This window comes from Camelina sativa, chromosome 15 (genome assembly GCF_030686135.1).
Source record: "Camelina sativa cultivar CO46 ecotype springtype chromosome 15, ASM3068613v1".
In the NCBI taxonomy this organism is placed as follows: domain Eukaryota; kingdom Viridiplantae; phylum Streptophyta; class Magnoliopsida; order Brassicales; family Brassicaceae; genus Camelina; species Camelina sativa.
The window spans coordinates 11,529,016-11,547,101 of NC_141894.1; the positions used below are offsets into that span (position 1 = coordinate 11,529,016).

Consider the following 18,086-nt stretch of genomic DNA (forward strand, 5'->3'; position numbering starts at 1 on the left):
GATTACTCATGGATAGTAAGAGCGACACAGATCTTCACCTAACAGTTAAGAGTACTAACCGGCCGGTGCGGTTTGTTAAACTTAAAACCTCAGTAACTCTTTTAGTTTTAGGTACCGCAATTATGATATCTTTATCAGTGATCAGTGAATCATCTTCTCTCCGTTATATACTGTCTGCTGTTTTTTTCCCCGATAATATAAGATGCATAATCCTTACGGGCAATGTTATTTTGCTAGCTTTTTCTATAAGGCAAATGAATTATTGATATTGTGTTCTAGCATAATTATACCATACAGACTATACAGTCATACACTCATACTATAAAGGTTAAGAAGTTTCCACCAAATTAACAACAAAAACAAAAAGTATACAACCATTACCATACCTCCATATATTACATGATATACGAAGATCATGGAGCAAATTATATGATCTTGTAAGTTTATTTCCTTTACTCACAAAAGAAGTTTCGATTAAATTTCTTTTCTGATAATATTACATGCATATACAGTATGTATACATTGGGCTCATTTTAAAACTTAGTTCATCAATCCATTAGCTAGTCTTGCTCGTAGATCCTTCCTCAGTATCTTCCCTGATGGAGCTTTAGGAATGGAATCAGTGAAGAACACTTTGTTGATTCTCTTATAAAACACAACCTGATGAATTCACACACACATGCACTATGATCAACGTCAAGGTCGATAATTCATTTAACTTTTCATTTAAAAAAAAAAGAGTATGGTAAGAAACGTTTTGGAGGTCTATGATTGGAGATTCTAAGCAGAGTTTCCTCTGCAACTAGCCCAATACTCAGCAACAAGCTTGGAGAAGTAAGAATCAGTCTCCATTAGCTTTGAAGGCTCATCGTACTCCACTAGATCACCTGTCCAAAACCAACACCAAAAGCCCATACATTGGTCAATGATAACATGTTTACGACATGGAAAGGCAGAGTTGGTTGATTCATTAGAGAGAAAGATGTTGTTTACCGTAGGAGAGAACCATGACCATGTCACTGTCTATGACAGTTGGTACTCTATGTGCAACTGTTATCACCGTGCAGTCTGCAAACTCCTCTCTTATGATTCTCTGAATGATTGCATCAGTGGCTGAATCAATGGAAGCTGTAGCTTCATCTAACACTAATATTTTGTTTCTTTTTAACAATACTCTTCCAAGACAGAACAGTTGTCTCTGTCCCACGCTCCAGTTCTCTCCTTCATCACTCACTTTCAATTTCGTCCCACCAATAACAAAAGATAAACATAAGTGTAACGCCCATTTTGTGAAGTGAAATGAAAACACTACTGTTTTTCAATTACCTGAAGAATCAAGCTTATTAGGCATATTGCTAATCGTCGTCTTAAGCTGACACTTCTCAAGAGCCTGTAAAAGATATGGTTTCATTAGGAAGGTTTTCAATCTTTTGGTTTATAAAATCTCATTCTTGTATCTTATTGCACCTTCCATATTTCATCGTCGGAGTAAACACCTAAAGGATCAAGGTTGGTCCTTATGCAGCCACGGAAAAGAGTTGGTTCTTGAGGAATGATGCTGAGTTTCATTCTCAGGTCCTTTAGGCCAATCTTACTTATGTCAATGCCATCAATCAATATGCAACCACTTGCTGGTTCTACCAAACGAAACAAAGCACTGATTAAAGTGCTCTTCCCACTTCCTGTTCTCCCAACAACTCCTACTCTTGTCCCTTCCCTGAATGTGCAAGAGATTCCTTTGAGAACTAATGGAGCATTGGGGCGATATCTTATCTGAAACAAATAAATGACGCATATCAATGCCTTTAACATAATTATTACAATCATCTTGTAACATTCTATATGTTTTCTTCTAACCTTAAGCTCCTGCAAGTGAACTGTACCACTGGAAGGCCATGAGGAAGGTGGTCTTCTATCCTCCACAACTGCAGGAGCTTCTTCTGGTATATTCATATATTGTTTTATCCTCTCTACTGAAATGATTGAATTCGATAAGGTGCAATACCATCGGGTCAGAAACACCTGAGTTTGTGTCAGAGTTAGTGCATAAGATAGCGAAAGCCCAACGAGGCCTGCAACACATAAGCACAAGTTCATGCAGAACCTATCAGTTTGATGAATCCCTTGAATATAACAGATTTTTTTCAAACAAAGCTGTGATGTAATGAGTTAAATAGATGTACCTGGAGCTATGTAGCCCTTGGGGATAAGTATAAGCAGAAGTGCACAAGTGAACAAGGTCACATTCTGCAGAGTCTCTATCCTCAAAATCACCCACTCCATGGCTGCATTGGACAGAAAGAATAGCACGGCATCTGCATCAACTAGGTGTAAGTAATTTTTGAAGAATCTCTCTACCGTTCCAAAAGCACGTATTGTCACCACTGCAAGTGAAGTTTCTGCAGCATAATTCATCACTGGAGCTTTGGTTGTTCCATTGATTCTAATCAGCTCCCTTGCAGAGGCTAAATAGTAATCCTATCATTCAACAAAAAAGCGGGTGTTAATAATAACTTCTTTGCTGCATAAATGAATTGAAAAGGAAGTAAAATCGCAACATGTACCTGAACAACTTTTGTGGCTGCCAAAGCAAGAAGAGCTATTATAATTACTTGCCATGTCACATATGTCATGATGATAAGAGCTGCAACGAGCTCAACAACCGGTGCTACCACAAATATGAATGCAAATGGGATGTCAAAGTCCAAGACATTCAAATCAGACGAAGCCTGCAAATGTTACATTCAACTACATCATACATTGAGCTGTAAATGTATTCATATACATGATTCATAGACATGAAAAGTGATCTTACTCGAGTGAGAATGCGCCCAATGGGAGTAGAATCAAAGAAAAGCATCGGGGCTTTAAAGACTGCATTTGTGAAACCAGAAAAGAAGGCTTTAGAAGCTTTTAGTCCAAGATGAGCAATCGTAACAGCTCTCGTGTATACGAAACCAGCACTAAGAGTTGAGATAATGCTATAGACTCCTATAAGCATTGTATTAGTGAGTTTAGGGATCCCTATGGCAAAAGCCAGCCAGTATGTTGATGCAGCCTGGAAAACTACAAAGCCAACCTGACCCGACACACTTGACCATAGAAGACACCATCCTCGAGAGACACGGACATAGTCCAAGAAAGGTTTCAACCCAACATCACCGCTCTCTTTTTCTTCTTCTTGTGTAAGTTGCACCCCTGTAACATCCGTTGTTGCGATCTCTTCTTCAATTTTTTCTACAGCCGTCATGTTTCTTATCTCTCTGTCTAGACCCCCTTTCCTAAGATCTCCGAGGCTTTCATTACTCGCTAAAGGTAATACCGTTACTGCATCATTATGAGCATTCACAAGCTGTTGGAATGCAGTCCCCAACATTAAGAGCTCCTCATACTTTCCTAACTGAGTAATTCTTCCTTCCTCCATAACCTGATCAAAATCACCAATAAATTATACTTAAACAGTTCAGACGCAGACAAAATGTTTTTTCATTTGCTGCTACACAAGTTTTACCAGAATTTGATCAACTTCTGAGAGAAACTCGACTTGGTGAGTGACCAGAATGACAGTTTTTCCCTTCAGCGCATCCTCAACACATTTCTGCAGTCACAGTTCAACATATTAAGAAGCAGTCATTAAGAAAAGTTTCTTTGAAAGCAATGTTCTCACTTACATGAAAAAGAAGTCCAGCTGTATGAGCATCCACAGCACTAAAAGGGTCATCAAGGAGGTAAACGTCAGCGTCTGCATAGACAGCACGGGCCAGCTGAATCCTTTGCTTTTGTCCTCCGCTTAAGTTAATCCCTCTTTGTCCTATTTCTGTGAGGTCACCATGTCCAAAACCGTTCATGTCTTTATCCAACGCACATGCTTTTATAGCAGCATTGTATCTTCCAGCTTCCATGGGCTTCCCATAGAGAATATTGTCCCGGATGGTACCACTTTGGATCCACGAGGTCTGAGAAACATAAGCGATGGAGCCGGAGACCTTTACCTGTTTTCCAATTGAACAACATCAAGGAAACATTTTGGAATAAAAAATTTCTACTAAATGAACAAAGTTAAAGTCAGTCTTGGTGGTTGTTTTGCTTACAATTCCAGAAACTTTTGGTATTTCACCAAGTACTGCATGCAACAGCGATGATTTTCCTGCTCCAACTGGTCCACAAACTGCAACTCTTTGCCCATGCTTAATATCTAAATGTATGTTTCGAAGAGTTGGAATCTTAGTTTCTGGATCCCAACTGAAGTTTCCTGCTTGTATGTCGACTGTTGTTCCAGATTTCTCTAGACTGCTTCTTTCAATTTCATCAATCTTTAGCTCGTCATCAAGCAAGAAGTTGTTTAATCTGTCGAAAGAGACATTGACTTGGATGATAGCAGAAATGGCCTCAGGTATTATTTTTACAGGCTCTGACATGACTCTAAGTGTAGCTAAAACCGTGAAAATGGTGCTTGCGTTCAGTGGCGCGCTCTTCAATAAAGCACATCCCACGAAAATAACAGAAGAAACTATTGTTGGAGACATCCAATAGAGGAAAGTACCAAAGGCCTTTGTCAGCTGAGCCTTAGTCAACCATATGAATTCATCATCACGACAGGATTCTATCTTTTTCTTGAACTCCTCTTCCCATGACTGCAGCTTAATGACTTTCATGCTGTTCAAAATCTCTGAGGTGGACCTCAATCGCTTATCTTGTGCGATCATGAACTGGGTCTGGCAGTTTTGTAGCATCTTTGCGAATGGCAGATTAAGGAGACCACACAGGAGGAGAAGAATTAAACCTGGAAAAGCTCCTGCTCCAACCACTCCAAAAAGTACAGCTGTAGAAAGCAAAAGTTGCAGCGTAAGGCTCCATCCCGAGTGGAACCACCATAAGAATTCTCCCATACGATATGCATCCACGGCGATATAATTGACAATCTCCCCAGATGAATGCCTTTTCCTCCCCAAACTTGATAGCTTTAGCTGCTTTTTGTATGCAGCTACCATTAGCGCTGATCTAATCCTCATTCCTGATCTTCTTGATGCAAAATACCAATGTCTCATTGACAAGGATTCAACTAGCTTCAGCATAACAAGACAAGCTAAGTTGGAGAAACCATTGCGGAGATCCCTGTGATCACTGTTTGCATAATCCACAAAGACATATAGCATTAATGGAAGAGATACAACCGAAACTGTTCTGAAAAATGCACAAACTGTTATGAATATGTTCTCCTTGAAGTAAACTTTTGCAACGGCTCTAAACACCAAGTTTCTTTCATTAGTTGAGCTTTCATCTGCAAGAAGCGTATCCCATGCTTGAGAAAATTTATTGTAAGCTAATTCAGCCTCATCCTCAGGGAGTACACTTGGGATATCTTCTCGGGATAATGGTCTCTTGAATCCCAGCGAGAGTAAAGGATTCATCCAAGAGAAGGACAGCATGCTGAAAAATCCAGCTGTTGCTAACCTTGCCGGTTCTTCTCTAGGCTTTTCAGTTAATAGAGGATCAGATAGTCTTGTTTCACTGCAGTCTTGAGCTGCTGCAGAAGAAGATCTCAAATTCATCCATGAGCAAAGGAGAAGCAAAATACTCATGGGCGAGGTAATGACGTCGAATATTCGGAGACCATTTCCCTGCAAAAGCATCTCACTCTTTGCTGCTAAATCCAACAAAGCAAAAGACACCCACCAAACAGATACAAGGATCCTAGTCCACTTGGAACCATTAACAAGCATCGAAACAGCAAGTGAGACCCAAATGATCCCTTCAACGAAGCAAGCAGCCCAGGAGACATCATTGACGTCATCAGGACCATGAACCAGATTGTTTAACCCAACACCAAGAAAAACGATGCTGGTGACAACACAGCAAATAGCTGCAGCCACAAAGATCCATGCTTTCTTGCGGCGCCAGCTGACTATAAAATGTTTGGAAACACAACCAGCTATCAAGAGGAAGTAGAAGATGCTGAGAAAAAACAGATTCAAGAAATCTATGGCAGTTCTTTGGAAGCAAGAAGAAGCCAAATTCAGCTCAACATCGCACCATGGAAAGCTTCCTGCGTTATACAAAAAACCCATCACAAGATATAACAATTAGCAAAATCATCAACAGTTTTATATATAGTGTGTATACGTTATAAATAGTTTAAATTAGATATTTTTTTTCCTTTGTGTGTGTCTTTTAGAGGAGGAACACAAGAAGCCAAGTAGGGTGATTCTATAGATCCCACCATAGAATAGAATCAATGATTGAACATATTAATTGAAACTCGTTAGATTCTAAAAGTATGTCTTTTTTTTTCATACAATAACCTCACCCACAACATAGAACACCACCCAAAAAAAAATGAAAAATTTAAAGCACTAAGACAAAGAACCAACGATTAAGTAAAAAAGGGTAAAGTCGTACCAATCGAAACTACCATTATAGAAGCAAAGCAAGCAACAGAGCTCAATTGACCAACAAAAAAAAAAAGCTTCTGCCTTTATGAAAGAAACCGTGAGAGGTTGATTGATGTTGTTTCAGTAAAACTAAACGACGTATTCAAGTCCACATCTAAATGATTTGAGTCGAATTATACGGCTTCTCGTCACTGTCATAAACCCACCAACCCCATATGACTGTGAATCCAAAGCGAGAATCACGCCCGGAGGAGGGGATGGTGAGAAAAAATAGGAAAAAACTCTGTTTTCCTGACATGTGTTTACTGATATTTTTGTCGCTAAAAAAAAAACAGATAGAACAAATCTGCCACTTTTGGTTTGAGGTATAGAGTTAACAGACGCATCGTCTCGAGGCGGATTCAGAAGAATGTGGGCTAGTTGACAAATAAATATGTGTAAAATGAATGAATAAATAATCGAAAATAATTTTAAAATATCAATTTTCGTTTGGACTAATTCTCTTTTTAATCTTAGTCATCATCATCTGATTTTTATAAACATATTTGTGCGTCGTTATGAGCTGTAGTGTTCTGTTTTTTTTTTCATGAACTGTTTCTTTGATTTTTAATAAAATTTTAAGACTTCACATCATGTTATATTGCACATACATAAGAAAACGTTAGTAGATTTTCACGGAAACAAAAAATCTAACAAATGTAATAAAGCATTGATGTAAATCTATTGTAAGATCAGAGAAGGAGATGAATGTTTCGGTCTGTTTATTATTGGGAAAAATGTTATTAAAATCCCCAAGTTTGCATTTTCGTTGATTTAAAGCCCGAACTCTGCTTTTGGTGGAAAAAAACACTAGTTATTTGTTGACTTCTAAATAAATCGCAAACTCTCGTTGACTTAGCCTTTTAAGGCACAACATTAAGTGATCAAACGGAGAAATTAAATGGGTTAATTATCCGTTAACGAGATCCATTAATAGCAAAACGACGATGTTTATAACACTCTAAAACCCCCCAAATTAAGAAATCGATTCTCACTTTCCCCATTCACAAACCCTAATCGATCTCAATTTATCTTTTCTTCTTCAATTTCTCTTTTCTTCTTTGATTTCTTTCTTCTTCTTCGAGTTGACAAGATGAGTTCTAGCTCAGAGACATCGGTGGTAGCTTCGTTCGACCGTGGAGTACCATCGAAGTGTGTTTGTGGAACCGGTGTAACGATCTTTACATTGAGAACTGAAGAGAATCCTGGTCGACCGTTCTTCCGGTATATAACAAAAAAAGATCGGGAATCTTCTCGTCATAGAAGATATCATGTTTGATTAGGGTTAGATCGATTAGGGTTTGTGAATTGGGGAAATTGAGAATCAATTTCTCAATTTGGGGGTTTTAGGGTGTTATAAATAGCGTTGTTTTGTTATTAACGGATCTCGTTAACGGATAATTAATCCCGTTTAATTTCTCCGTTTGACCACTTAACGTTGTGCCTCAAAAGACTAAGTCAACGAGAGTTTGCGGTTTATTGGAAGTCAATAAATAATTAGTGTTTATTTCCACCAAAAGCAGAATTCGGGCTTTAAATCAACGAAAATGTAGATTTGGAGATTTTAATGATATTTTTCCCGTTTATTATTAGGTATCAATACCAATATATATTGTTACAGAGCGTAGTTAACAAGGCGTAGTAATTACAGAGATTTGTAGAGAATATACAGAGCATGATAAGGTAACAAATAACTCTACAGTCGTGATATATGGGATATGATTGCAGGGACAATAATATCCCATTACCCCCCCCCCCCCGCCCCCCTCAAACTGGAGCATGCAGATCAAGGATGCCCAGGTTGCCACAAAACGTTTGAAAACTCGATCGACCAAGAGGCTTTGTAAAAATGTCTGCCAACTGCGCATTACTCTGAACATGAACAAGGTGAAGATTACGAGACTGAATTTCATCACGAACAAAGTGGCAGTCGTTTTCGATAGTAAAATTCCCAATGAAGAGTTATAAGAAATATGTATAGTAATAAAAAACTTAAAAACACATACCTGAAAAATCTTGTTCTCTGAAGATATCATATATAGTTTATGACTATTTGTATCCAGTGATTTTTAAAAAAATATATGTTATTCATCACTTTTTTAACAAAATAAATATTCTGAAAACAGAATTAATTAATTAAACCATTCTATGGACTATGGTAGGAGAGTTTCTCGTGGGTTAATTTCTAATGGATTCTCAAATGAGAATGGAATATGACTTGAGAACATAGAGCAAAATATGATCCTGTAAGTTTATTTCGTTTTTCAAGTTTTTATAAGATTACATGCATATACATATGTATACATAATTGGCTCATTTTAAAACTTAGTTCATCAATCCATTAGCTAGTCTTGCTCGTAGATCCTTCCTCAGTATCTTCCCTGATGGAGCTTTAGGAATGGAATCAGTGAAGAACACTTTGTTGATTCTCTTATAAAACACAACCTGATGAATCACGCACACATGCACTATGATCAACGTCAAGCTCGATAATTCATAAGAAAAAAAAGAAAAAAGGTAAAAAAATGAACCAACTAATATATTAACCTGTTTTGACACAAATTGCTTGATTTCATCTTCTGATATATTTGAATCTTTTGATCTCACCACAAACGCAACAGGAACCTCACCAGCATCTTCTTCTTTCATGCTGCACATTCAGAAAATAAATAACAAAATTTTAACAATAACCTAATGGTTTTTTGCATGTTGTTGAAAAAAAAAAAACCGCAAAACAAATTTTAAAGTTCACATACGCTACAACGGCGACATCGTTGATCTCTGGATGAGTGATGAGGAGAGACTCTAGCTCAGCCGGAGCCACTTGAAAGCCTTTGTACTTGATGAGTTCTTTCAAACGATCGACGATGAAAAGCTCATCGTCGTCATCGATGAATCCAACGTCTCCGGTATGAAGCCAACCGTCTTTATCGATCGTCGAGGCAGTGGCCATCGGATCATTGAGGTAGCCTTTCATGATTTGATGGCCACGGATGCATATTTCGCCAGATTTGTTCCTAGGCAAGGAATCACCGGTGTCCGGATCAACTATCTTCATTTCCGCGTTCCGCACGACTGTACCACAAGCTCCTGATTTAACCGGAAACGGCTCTTTCGCGAACCCTAGCGACATTGCTAGCACCGGACCTGCCTCTGTCATCCCATAGCCCTGCTCTATCCAAAATGCATTCAAACGATTCAAACACAATTTGTGTTTGTATGATTATAATAAATTCAAATATTTGTAAACATAAACCCAAGCACTTAACTCAATTACAGAATTTAAATATGTTAGTTACTTAGTTTTTATTATTTGGCATATCCTTAGGCAATTAACTCAATTTCTATTTTAGTTAAAGAGATATCTATATTATTACAGTACTCAATATCCAAACCGAAGTACTAAACTAGTTTTACACTTTTACGATTAAACAAATTCTCAGAACACGGAGTAAACCAAAGTCCAAAAAATCAGGTTTTTCCATATAAATCTAATATGCACCAAAAAAGTCTATAACCAATAAGAGTTTTGCAAGTAACTGAAAAATTTACTACACGTAACTAGTCTGGCATTGCGTATTTTGAATTATACGACATTTTTTTTTTTTTGATCAAACTCAATACGACATTTTTTTTAATCTCCTTTTAAGATATTCGATCCACTCACACGACCTACCACAACTCATCTTTTTACCTACTCAACAAATATTACAAAAATAAAAAAAATTTGGAAAATATATTAAAATTGTATAGACTTTAGCGGCAGTGAACATTTAATCTTTTAATATAAAAGTGCCTATAGATGGAATCATGGGACTATAGGGAAATGATACTGGCAATGAATATTAATCTTTCAATAAAAATATTATAGCCAAACTTTGGTTTTTGATTACTATTATTTTCCAAAAAAAAGTTTAAAATAGTAATTTCATTAATCTCCATTTTTCCAAATGTAAAGGTTGCATGCATATAGACTACAATAGAATTCAATATCAACAACAAAAAATATAAAATCACAAACAAACACAACCAATAATGATATCGACACGCAATGTAACGAAGGAACACAAAAATTAGAGAGAAGACAAACCTGACCAAGCTTGGCGTTAGGAAACTTAGCACTAATGGCATCCTCAAGCTCCTTACCAAGAGGAGCTGCACCAGACTTTATGATCCTGACCGAGCTCAGATCATACTTCTCCGTCTCCGGCGACTTTGCGATAGCTAAAACGATCGGTGGCACGACCATAGCCACCGTGACTTTACACCTCTGGATTTTCTCTAGCAAGAGACTGATCTCGAACTTAGGCATTATTAGAATCGTGGCACCGACTCTGAGACTACAGAGCATGATGGAGTTGAGTGCGTAGATGTGGAACATAGGCAACACGCAGAGGATCACGTCGTCTCTGTGGAAGTAAAGGTTTGGATTCTCGCCGTCCACTTGTTGCGCCACGCTCGTGACGAGACCTTTGTGTGTTAGCATCACTCCTTTTGGGAGTCCCGTCGTGCCTGATGAGTAAGGCAGCGCAACGACGTCGTCCGGGGAAATATCCGTTTTGACTCGGCCGTCTTCGGACTGAGTCAGCTCAGAGAAGCGGAGGCAGCCTTCAGGGACGACGTCATCTGTGACGGCGATCAAAACGCCGTCGTTTTGGAGGTTCTTGATTTTGCCGACGTATTGGGATTGTGTGACGATGAGTTTCGCGGCAGAGGCTTTGGCCTGTTTAGTGATCTCCGCTCGAGTAAAGAAGGGGTTCGCGGAGGTGGTGGTTGCTCCGATGAAAGAGGCGGCGAGAAACGTGAGTACCACTTCAGGGGAGTTAGGGAGGAGGAGCATTACGACGTCGTGTTGCTTCACGCCGAGGTTACGAAGACCGGCGCCGATTTTACGGGATGTGGCCTGGACGTCGGCGTAGGAGTATACCTCTCCAGTAGGGTCGTTGATCAAACATGGTTTAGCGGCGAACTCAGAGATGTTTTCGAAGATGTAGTCATGGAGTGGGAGGTGGTTAGGGATGTAAATATCCGGCAGTTTTGATCGGAAAACGTCACCGTTCTGTTTCTCATCAGTGATCATCATCACTTCTTTTGACGACATGATCACAAGCTAATATCAAGTTTTCTCTTTGAATTGAGACTGAGACAGAGCATGATCATGTTGATGATGATCAGAGTGTGTTTACATATAAAGCATGTTGTGGTTGGTAAAAGGGTATTATTGTAATATAATGTTTTATATGTGGTTACTTTTGTCCTTTCACGGAATGATTAGTATCGATTGGTTCGCATAATCTCAAAGTAATGTACCACCAAGTAAAGGGTTGGTGAGCTACTGTATTATCATTATCCATGCTTTGAATTTTAGTTTGGGAAAAATGCCATAAAAATCCCCAACTTTTAAATTTGGGACGAAAAAAGCATGAACTTTCCAGATGTCGTTTTAATCCCAAAATTTAGTTTGACATTTTGATAAAATAGTAAAATTTCATTGACCTGGCCATTTCAAGTACGTCATTAAATTTCCGTTAACGGAGTTAATTTTTTGTTAACAATCTCCGTTTAGTCAAAGACAAGATATATATAGTTTGTTTTCTAATGATTGTTGAAAGCGTCTGGTGGTCCAGTGGTTAACGTACAAATATGGTTTACACCTGCCGCGGGTTCGACTCGGCATGGTTGAAGGATTTTTTGTTTTTTAAAATAAAAGATATTACATGGATTCGAACTCGAGACATCAAAGCCAAAAACAACAAAGCATAACCAACTACGCTAGGTAGATTTATTAACAATTAAGGAAACACAAATTATTATATCGTGTATTATATATATTTTTATTTTAAAACCGTGACCGTTAGATCTCGACATCCGCCGCATCAGAACCCTTCTTCGCCACAAGGATCCGTCAATAACGACCCACAACTTGCTCCTCGAGAGAACGGAAGGTGTTGCCTCCTCCGTTGGATAAAGCTCTAGTGAGAATTAGATTTCGACAATAACTAGATTCCGTTCTCCGTTGGAGCAAGTTGTGGGTTGTTAGTGACGGATCCTTGCAGCGAAGAAGTGTTCTGATGTGGCGGGTGTCGAGATCGTTGTCACGGTTATGAAAGATATGGTTGGACGGTGAGAAAGTTAAAAAAACATATATAATACACGATATAAGAATTTGTGTTTCATTAATGGTTAATAAATCTACCTAGTTGGTTATGCATTGTTGTTTGCGGCTTTGATGTCTCGAGTTCGAATCCACGTAATATCTTTTATTTATAAAAACAAAAAAACCTTCGTACGGAAAATTAACTCCGTTAACGAAACTTAACAACGTGCTTGAAATGGCCAGGTCAATGAAACTTTACTATTTTATCAAAAAGTCATACTAAACTTTGGGATTCAAACAACATCTCGAAAGTTCATGCTTTTTTCGTCCCAAATTTGAAAGTTGGAGATTTTTATGGCATTTTTCCCATTTTAGTTTCTTACTCTCAGGATTTTTATTTATATTTATATTTTATAATGATTCTTACAACAATGGAAGATGGTTCAAGTCTCTTCTGACATATAAGTTTCAGTAGCAGAGACATACTAATCGCCGTTACACTTCTTGAAACATTTTGGAGGTCTATGATTGGAGATTCTGAGAAGAGTTTCCTCTGCAACTAGACCAATACTCATCAACAAGCTTGGAGAAGTAAGAATCAGTCTCCATTAGCCTTGAAGGCTCGTCGTACTCCACTAGATTACCTGTCAACACCAAAGCCCATAATATTGGTCAATGATAACATGTTATAGAGATTGAAAGGCAGAGTTAGTTGGTTCATTAGAGAGAAGAATGTTGTTTACCAAAGGAGAGAACCATGACCATGTCACTATCTATGACAGTTGGTACTCTATGTGCAACAGTTATCACCGTGCAATCTGCAAACTCCTCTCTTATGATTCTCTGAATGATTGCATCAGTGGCTGAATCAATGGAAGCTGTAGCTTCATCTAACACCAAGATTTTGTTTCTCTTTAACAGTACTCTACCGAGACAAAACAGTTGTCTCTGTCCCACGCTCCAGTTCTCTCCTTCATCACTCACTATTATTTTCGTCCCACCAATAACAAAAGATAAACATAAGTGTAACGCCCATTTTGTGAAGTGAAATGAAAACACTACTGTTTTTCAATTACCTGAGGAATCAAGCTTATTAGGCAGATTGGTAATCGTCGTCTTGAGCTGACACTTCCCAAGAGCCTGCAAAAATAAATGGTGTTATTAGGAAGGTTTTCAATCTTTTGGTTTATAAATCTCATTCTTGTTTCTTATTTCACCTTCCATATCTCATCGTCGGAGTAAACACCTAAAGGATCAAGGTTGGTCCTTATGCAGCCACGGAAAAGAGTTGGTTCTTGAGGAATGATGCTCAGTTTCATTCTCAGGTCCTTTAGGCCAATCTTACTTATGTCAATGCCATCAATCAATATGCAACCACTTGCTGGTTCTACCAAACGAAACAAAGCACTGATTAAAGTGCTCTTCCCACTTCCTGTTCTCCCAACAACTCCTACTCTTGTCCCTTCCCTGAATGTGCAAGAGATTCCTTTGAGAACTAATGGAGCATTGGGGCGATATCTTATCTGAAACAAATAAATGACGCATATCAATGCCTTTAGCATAATTATTACTATCATCTAGTAACATTCTATATGTTTTCTTCTAACCTTAAGATCTTGCAAGTGAATTGTACCAGTGGAAGGCCATGAGGAAGGTGGTCTTCTGTCCTCCACAATTGCAGGAGCTTCTTCTGGTATATTCATATATTGTTTTATCCTCTCTACTGAAATGATTGAATTCGATAAGGTGCAATACCATCGGGTCAGAAACACCTGAGTTAGTGTCAGTGTTAATGCATAGGAGAGTGAAAGCCCAACGAGGCCTGCAACACATACGCACAAGTTCATGCAGAACCTTTCAGTTTGATGAATACAACATATTTTTATCAAACAAAGCTGTGATGTGATGAGTTAAATAATTCATGTACCTGGAGATATGTAGCCTTTAGAGATAAGGATAAGCAGAAGTGCAAAAGTGAACAACGTCACATTCTGCAGAGTCTCTATTCTCAGAATAACCCATTCCATGGCTGCATTAGACAGAAAGAATAGGACGGCATCTGCATCAACTAGGTGTAAGTAGTTTTTGAAGAATCTCTCTGCCGTTCCAAAAGCTCGTATTGTCACTACTCCAAGTGAGGTTTCTACAGCATAATTCATCACTGGAGCTTTGGTTGTTCCATTGATTCTAATCAGCTCCCTTGCAGAGGCTAAATAGTAATCCTTTTTTTTTTCAACGAAGAAGCGGATGTTAATTATGACTTCTTTGCTGCATAAACGAACTGAAAAAGAAGTAAAATCGCAACATGTACCTGAACAACTTTCGTGGCTGCCAAAGCAAGAAGAGCTATGATAATTACTTGCCATGTCACATATGTCATGATGATAAGAGCTGTAACGAGATCAATAGCCGCTGATACCACAAATATGAATGCAAATGGGATGTCAAAGTCCAAGACGTTCAAATCAGACGAAGCCTGCAAAATGTTACATTCAACTACATCATACACTGTAAATGTATTCATATACATGATTCATAGACAGGAAAAGCGGTCGTACTCGAGTGAGAATGCGCCCAATGGGAGTAGAATCAAAAAAGAGCATCGGAGCTTTGAATACTGCATTTGTGAAACCAGAGAAGAAGGCTTCAGAAGCTTTTAGTCCAAGATGAGCAATCGTAACAGCTCTCGCGTATACAAACCCAGAACTAAGAGTTGAGATAATGCTATAGACTCCAATAAGCATTGTATTAGTGAGTTTAGGGATCCCTATGGCAAAAGCCAGCCAGTATGTTGATGCAGCCTGGAAAACTACAAAGCCAACCTGACTCAATACACTTGACCATAGAAGACAGCATCCTCGAGAGACATGGACATAGTCCAAGAAAGGTTTCAACCCAACATCACCGCTCTCTTTTTCTTCTTCTTGTGTAAGTTGTACCCCTGGAACATCCGTTGTGTTGATCTCTTCTTCGATTTTTTCTACAAATGACATGTTTCTTATCTCACTGTCTTGACCCCCTTTCCTAAGATCTCCGAGGCTCTCATTACTCGCTAAAGGTAATACAGTTACTGCATCATTATGAGCATTCACAAGCTGTTGGAATGCAGTCCCCATCATTAAGAGCTCTTCATACTTTCCTAACTGTGTAATTCTTCCTTCCTCCATACCCTGATCAGTATCATTAATGAATTAATAATTTAACGATCAAGACGTAGACAAGGTTTTTTTCACTAGGTGCCACTCAGGTTTTACCAGAATTTGATCAACTTCTGAGAGAAACTCGACTTGGTGAGTGACTAGAATGACAGTTTTTTCCTTCAGCGCATCCTCAACACATTTCTGTAGTCACAGTTCAACATATTAAGAAGCAGTCAATAAGAAAAGCTTCTTTGAAAGCAATGTTCTTACTTACATGGAAAAGAATCCCAGCTGTATGTGCATCCACAGCACTAAAAGGGTCATCAAGGAGGTAAACATCAGCGTCTGCATAGACAGCACGTGCAAGCTGAACCCTTTGCTTTTGTCCTCCGCTCAAGTTAATCCCTCTTTGTCCTATTTCTGTGAGGTCACCATGTCCAAATCCATTTATGTCTTTATCCAAAGCACATGCTTCTATAGCAGCATTGTATCTTCCAGCTTCCATGGGCTTCCCGTAGAGAATATTGTCCCGGATGGTACCACTTTGAATCCACGAGGTCTGAGAAACATAAGCAATGGACCCAGAGACCTTTACCTGTTTTTCAATTGGAAAATATCAAGGAAGCATTTTGTGACAAAATATTTACACTAAAAACAAAGTTAAAGTCAGTCTTGGTGGCTATTTTGCTTACGGTTCCAGAAACTTTAGGTATTTCTCCAAGTACTGCATGCAACAGTGATGATTTTCCTGCCCCAACTGGTCCACAAACCGCAACTTTTTGCCCATGCTTAATTTCCAAATGTATATTTCGAAGAGTTGGAATCTTAGTTTCTGGATCCCAATTGAAGTTTCCTGCTTGTATGGCCACTGTTGTTCCAGATTTCTCGAGACCACTTCTTTCAATTTCATCAGTCTTTAGCTCATCATCAAGCAAGAAGTTGCTTAATCTGTTGAAAGAGACATTGACTTGGATGATAGCAGATATTGCCTCAGGTATAGTTCTAACAGGTTCTGCCAGAACTCTTAGTGTAGCTAAAACCGTGAAAATGGTGCTTGCGTTCAGCGGCACGCTCTTGAATAGAGCACATCCCACGAAAACAACAGAAGAAACTATTGTAGGAGACATCCAATACAGGAAAGTACCAAAGGCCTTTGTCAGCTGAGCCTTTGCCAACCATATGAATTCATCATCACGACATGATTCTATCTTTTTCTTGAACTCCTCTTCCCATGACTGCAGCTTAATGACTTTCATGCTGTTCAAAATCTCTGAGGTGGACCTCAATCGCTTATCTTGTGCGATCATGAACTGGGTCTGGCAGTTCTGTAGCATCTTTGCGAATGGCAGATTAAGGAGACCACACAGGAGGAGAAGAATTAAACCTGGAAAAGCTCCTGCTCCAACCACTCCAAAAAGTACAGCTGTAGAAAGCAAAAGTTGCAGCGTAAGGCTCCATCCCGAGTGGAACCACCATAAGAATTCTCCCATACGATATGCATCCACGGCGATATAATTGACAATCTCCCCAGATGAATGCCTTTTCCTCCCCAAACTTGATAGCTTTAGCTGCTTTTTGTAGGCAGCTACCATTAGCGCTGATCTAATCCTCATTCCTGATCTTCTTGATGCAAAATACCAATGTCTCATTGACAAGGATTCAACTAGCTTCAGCATAACTAGACAAGCTAAGTTGAAGAAACCATTGCGGAGATCCCTGTGGTCACTGTTTGCATAATCCACAAAGACATATAACATTAATGGAAGAGATACGACCGCAACTGTTCTGAAAAATGCACAAACTGCTATGAATATGTTCTCCTTGAAGTAGACTTTTGCAACGGCTCTAAACACCAAGTTTTGGGAGGGAGGGGGCTCTGTTACCATTAATGGGGACAAAGTAAAAGTTTTGGGAGGGAGGGGGCTCTGTTACCATTAATGGAGGCGACAAAGTAAAAAGTTTTGTCCGTCAAAGAAAGATAAACCAAATCGGTTAGAGTCTAAAAGGCTGAATAGAGTGATAAAATGCATTGTCTCTCTTTTAGTCGAGCAGCCGTGTAATGTAATTTTCACGCAGGGCTCAAGATGTGATTGTTCTATAGTACTGGATAATGGATAATGGAAACGTACAACATGTCTTGGCTTCCATTCCAACTTCGAGATTTTAAGAAAAAAACAAACAAACAAAAAACTTCCAAAAAGGTTTCACTCTCATGTCTCAGCACATATTTAAGTAGGAACTTTCGTGTCAAATTATTTGTTTTAACATTTGTACAACGAGAAAGCAAAGATAAAAAATAAAATACAGTAAAAGATATTTGTTAGTTGTCACTTCTCATTTGTTGGAACTTGGAACCAATCAATTTGTGCGAGTGGTATAGTTTTCATTTAATTTCTGTATTGATTGAAAAGTTGGCCC

At 38.7% G+C, this 18,086-nt stretch overlaps 3 protein-coding genes across 3 annotated transcripts; all 3 read right to left on the minus strand.

Moving 5' to 3' along the window:
* Positions 1-430: 430 nt before the first annotated feature.
* On the minus strand, positions 431-6,793 carry LOC104748387 (ABC transporter C family member 8-like). The gene is made up of 13 exons (XM_087488734.1): positions 6,400-6,793; positions 4,092-6,046; positions 3,672-3,992; positions 3,512-3,598; positions 2,816-3,427; positions 2,565-2,729; positions 2,184-2,478; positions 1,858-2,072; positions 1,468-1,773; positions 1,327-1,390; positions 994-1,233; positions 755-887; positions 431-660 (listed from the first exon to the last, which is right to left on the minus strand). The coding sequence occupies exons 1-12, from the start codon at positions 6,413-6,415 to the stop codon at positions 781-783; spliced, it is 4,383 nt and encodes a 1,460-aa protein (XP_087344860.1). The 5' UTR covers positions 6,416-6,793; the 3' UTR covers positions 431-660; positions 755-780.
* Positions 6,794-8,658: 1,865 nt separating this feature from the next.
* LOC104746553 (4-coumarate--CoA ligase 2) lies at positions 8,659-11,626 on the minus strand. Its single transcript, XM_010468056.3, has 4 exons — positions 10,522-11,626; positions 9,188-9,600; positions 8,979-9,081; positions 8,659-8,876 (listed from the first exon to the last, which is right to left on the minus strand). Exons 1-4 carry the CDS (start codon positions 11,530-11,532, stop codon positions 8,757-8,759), a joined length of 1,647 nt encoding a protein of 548 aa, XP_010466358.1. The 5' UTR covers positions 11,533-11,626; the 3' UTR covers positions 8,659-8,756.
* Positions 11,627-13,013: 1,387 nt separating this feature from the next.
* Positions 13,014-17,554, minus strand: LOC104748388 (ABC transporter C family member 8-like). Its single transcript, XM_087487084.1, has 11 exons — positions 16,361-17,554; positions 15,943-16,263; positions 15,783-15,869; positions 15,087-15,698; positions 14,840-15,004; positions 14,456-14,750; positions 14,136-14,350; positions 13,746-14,051; positions 13,605-13,668; positions 13,272-13,511; positions 13,014-13,172 (listed from the first exon to the last, which is right to left on the minus strand). Exons 1-11 carry the CDS (start codon positions 17,552-17,554, stop codon positions 13,051-13,053), a joined length of 3,621 nt encoding a protein of 1,206 aa, XP_087343210.1. The 3' UTR covers positions 13,014-13,050.
* Positions 17,555-18,086: the final 532 nt, after the last annotated feature.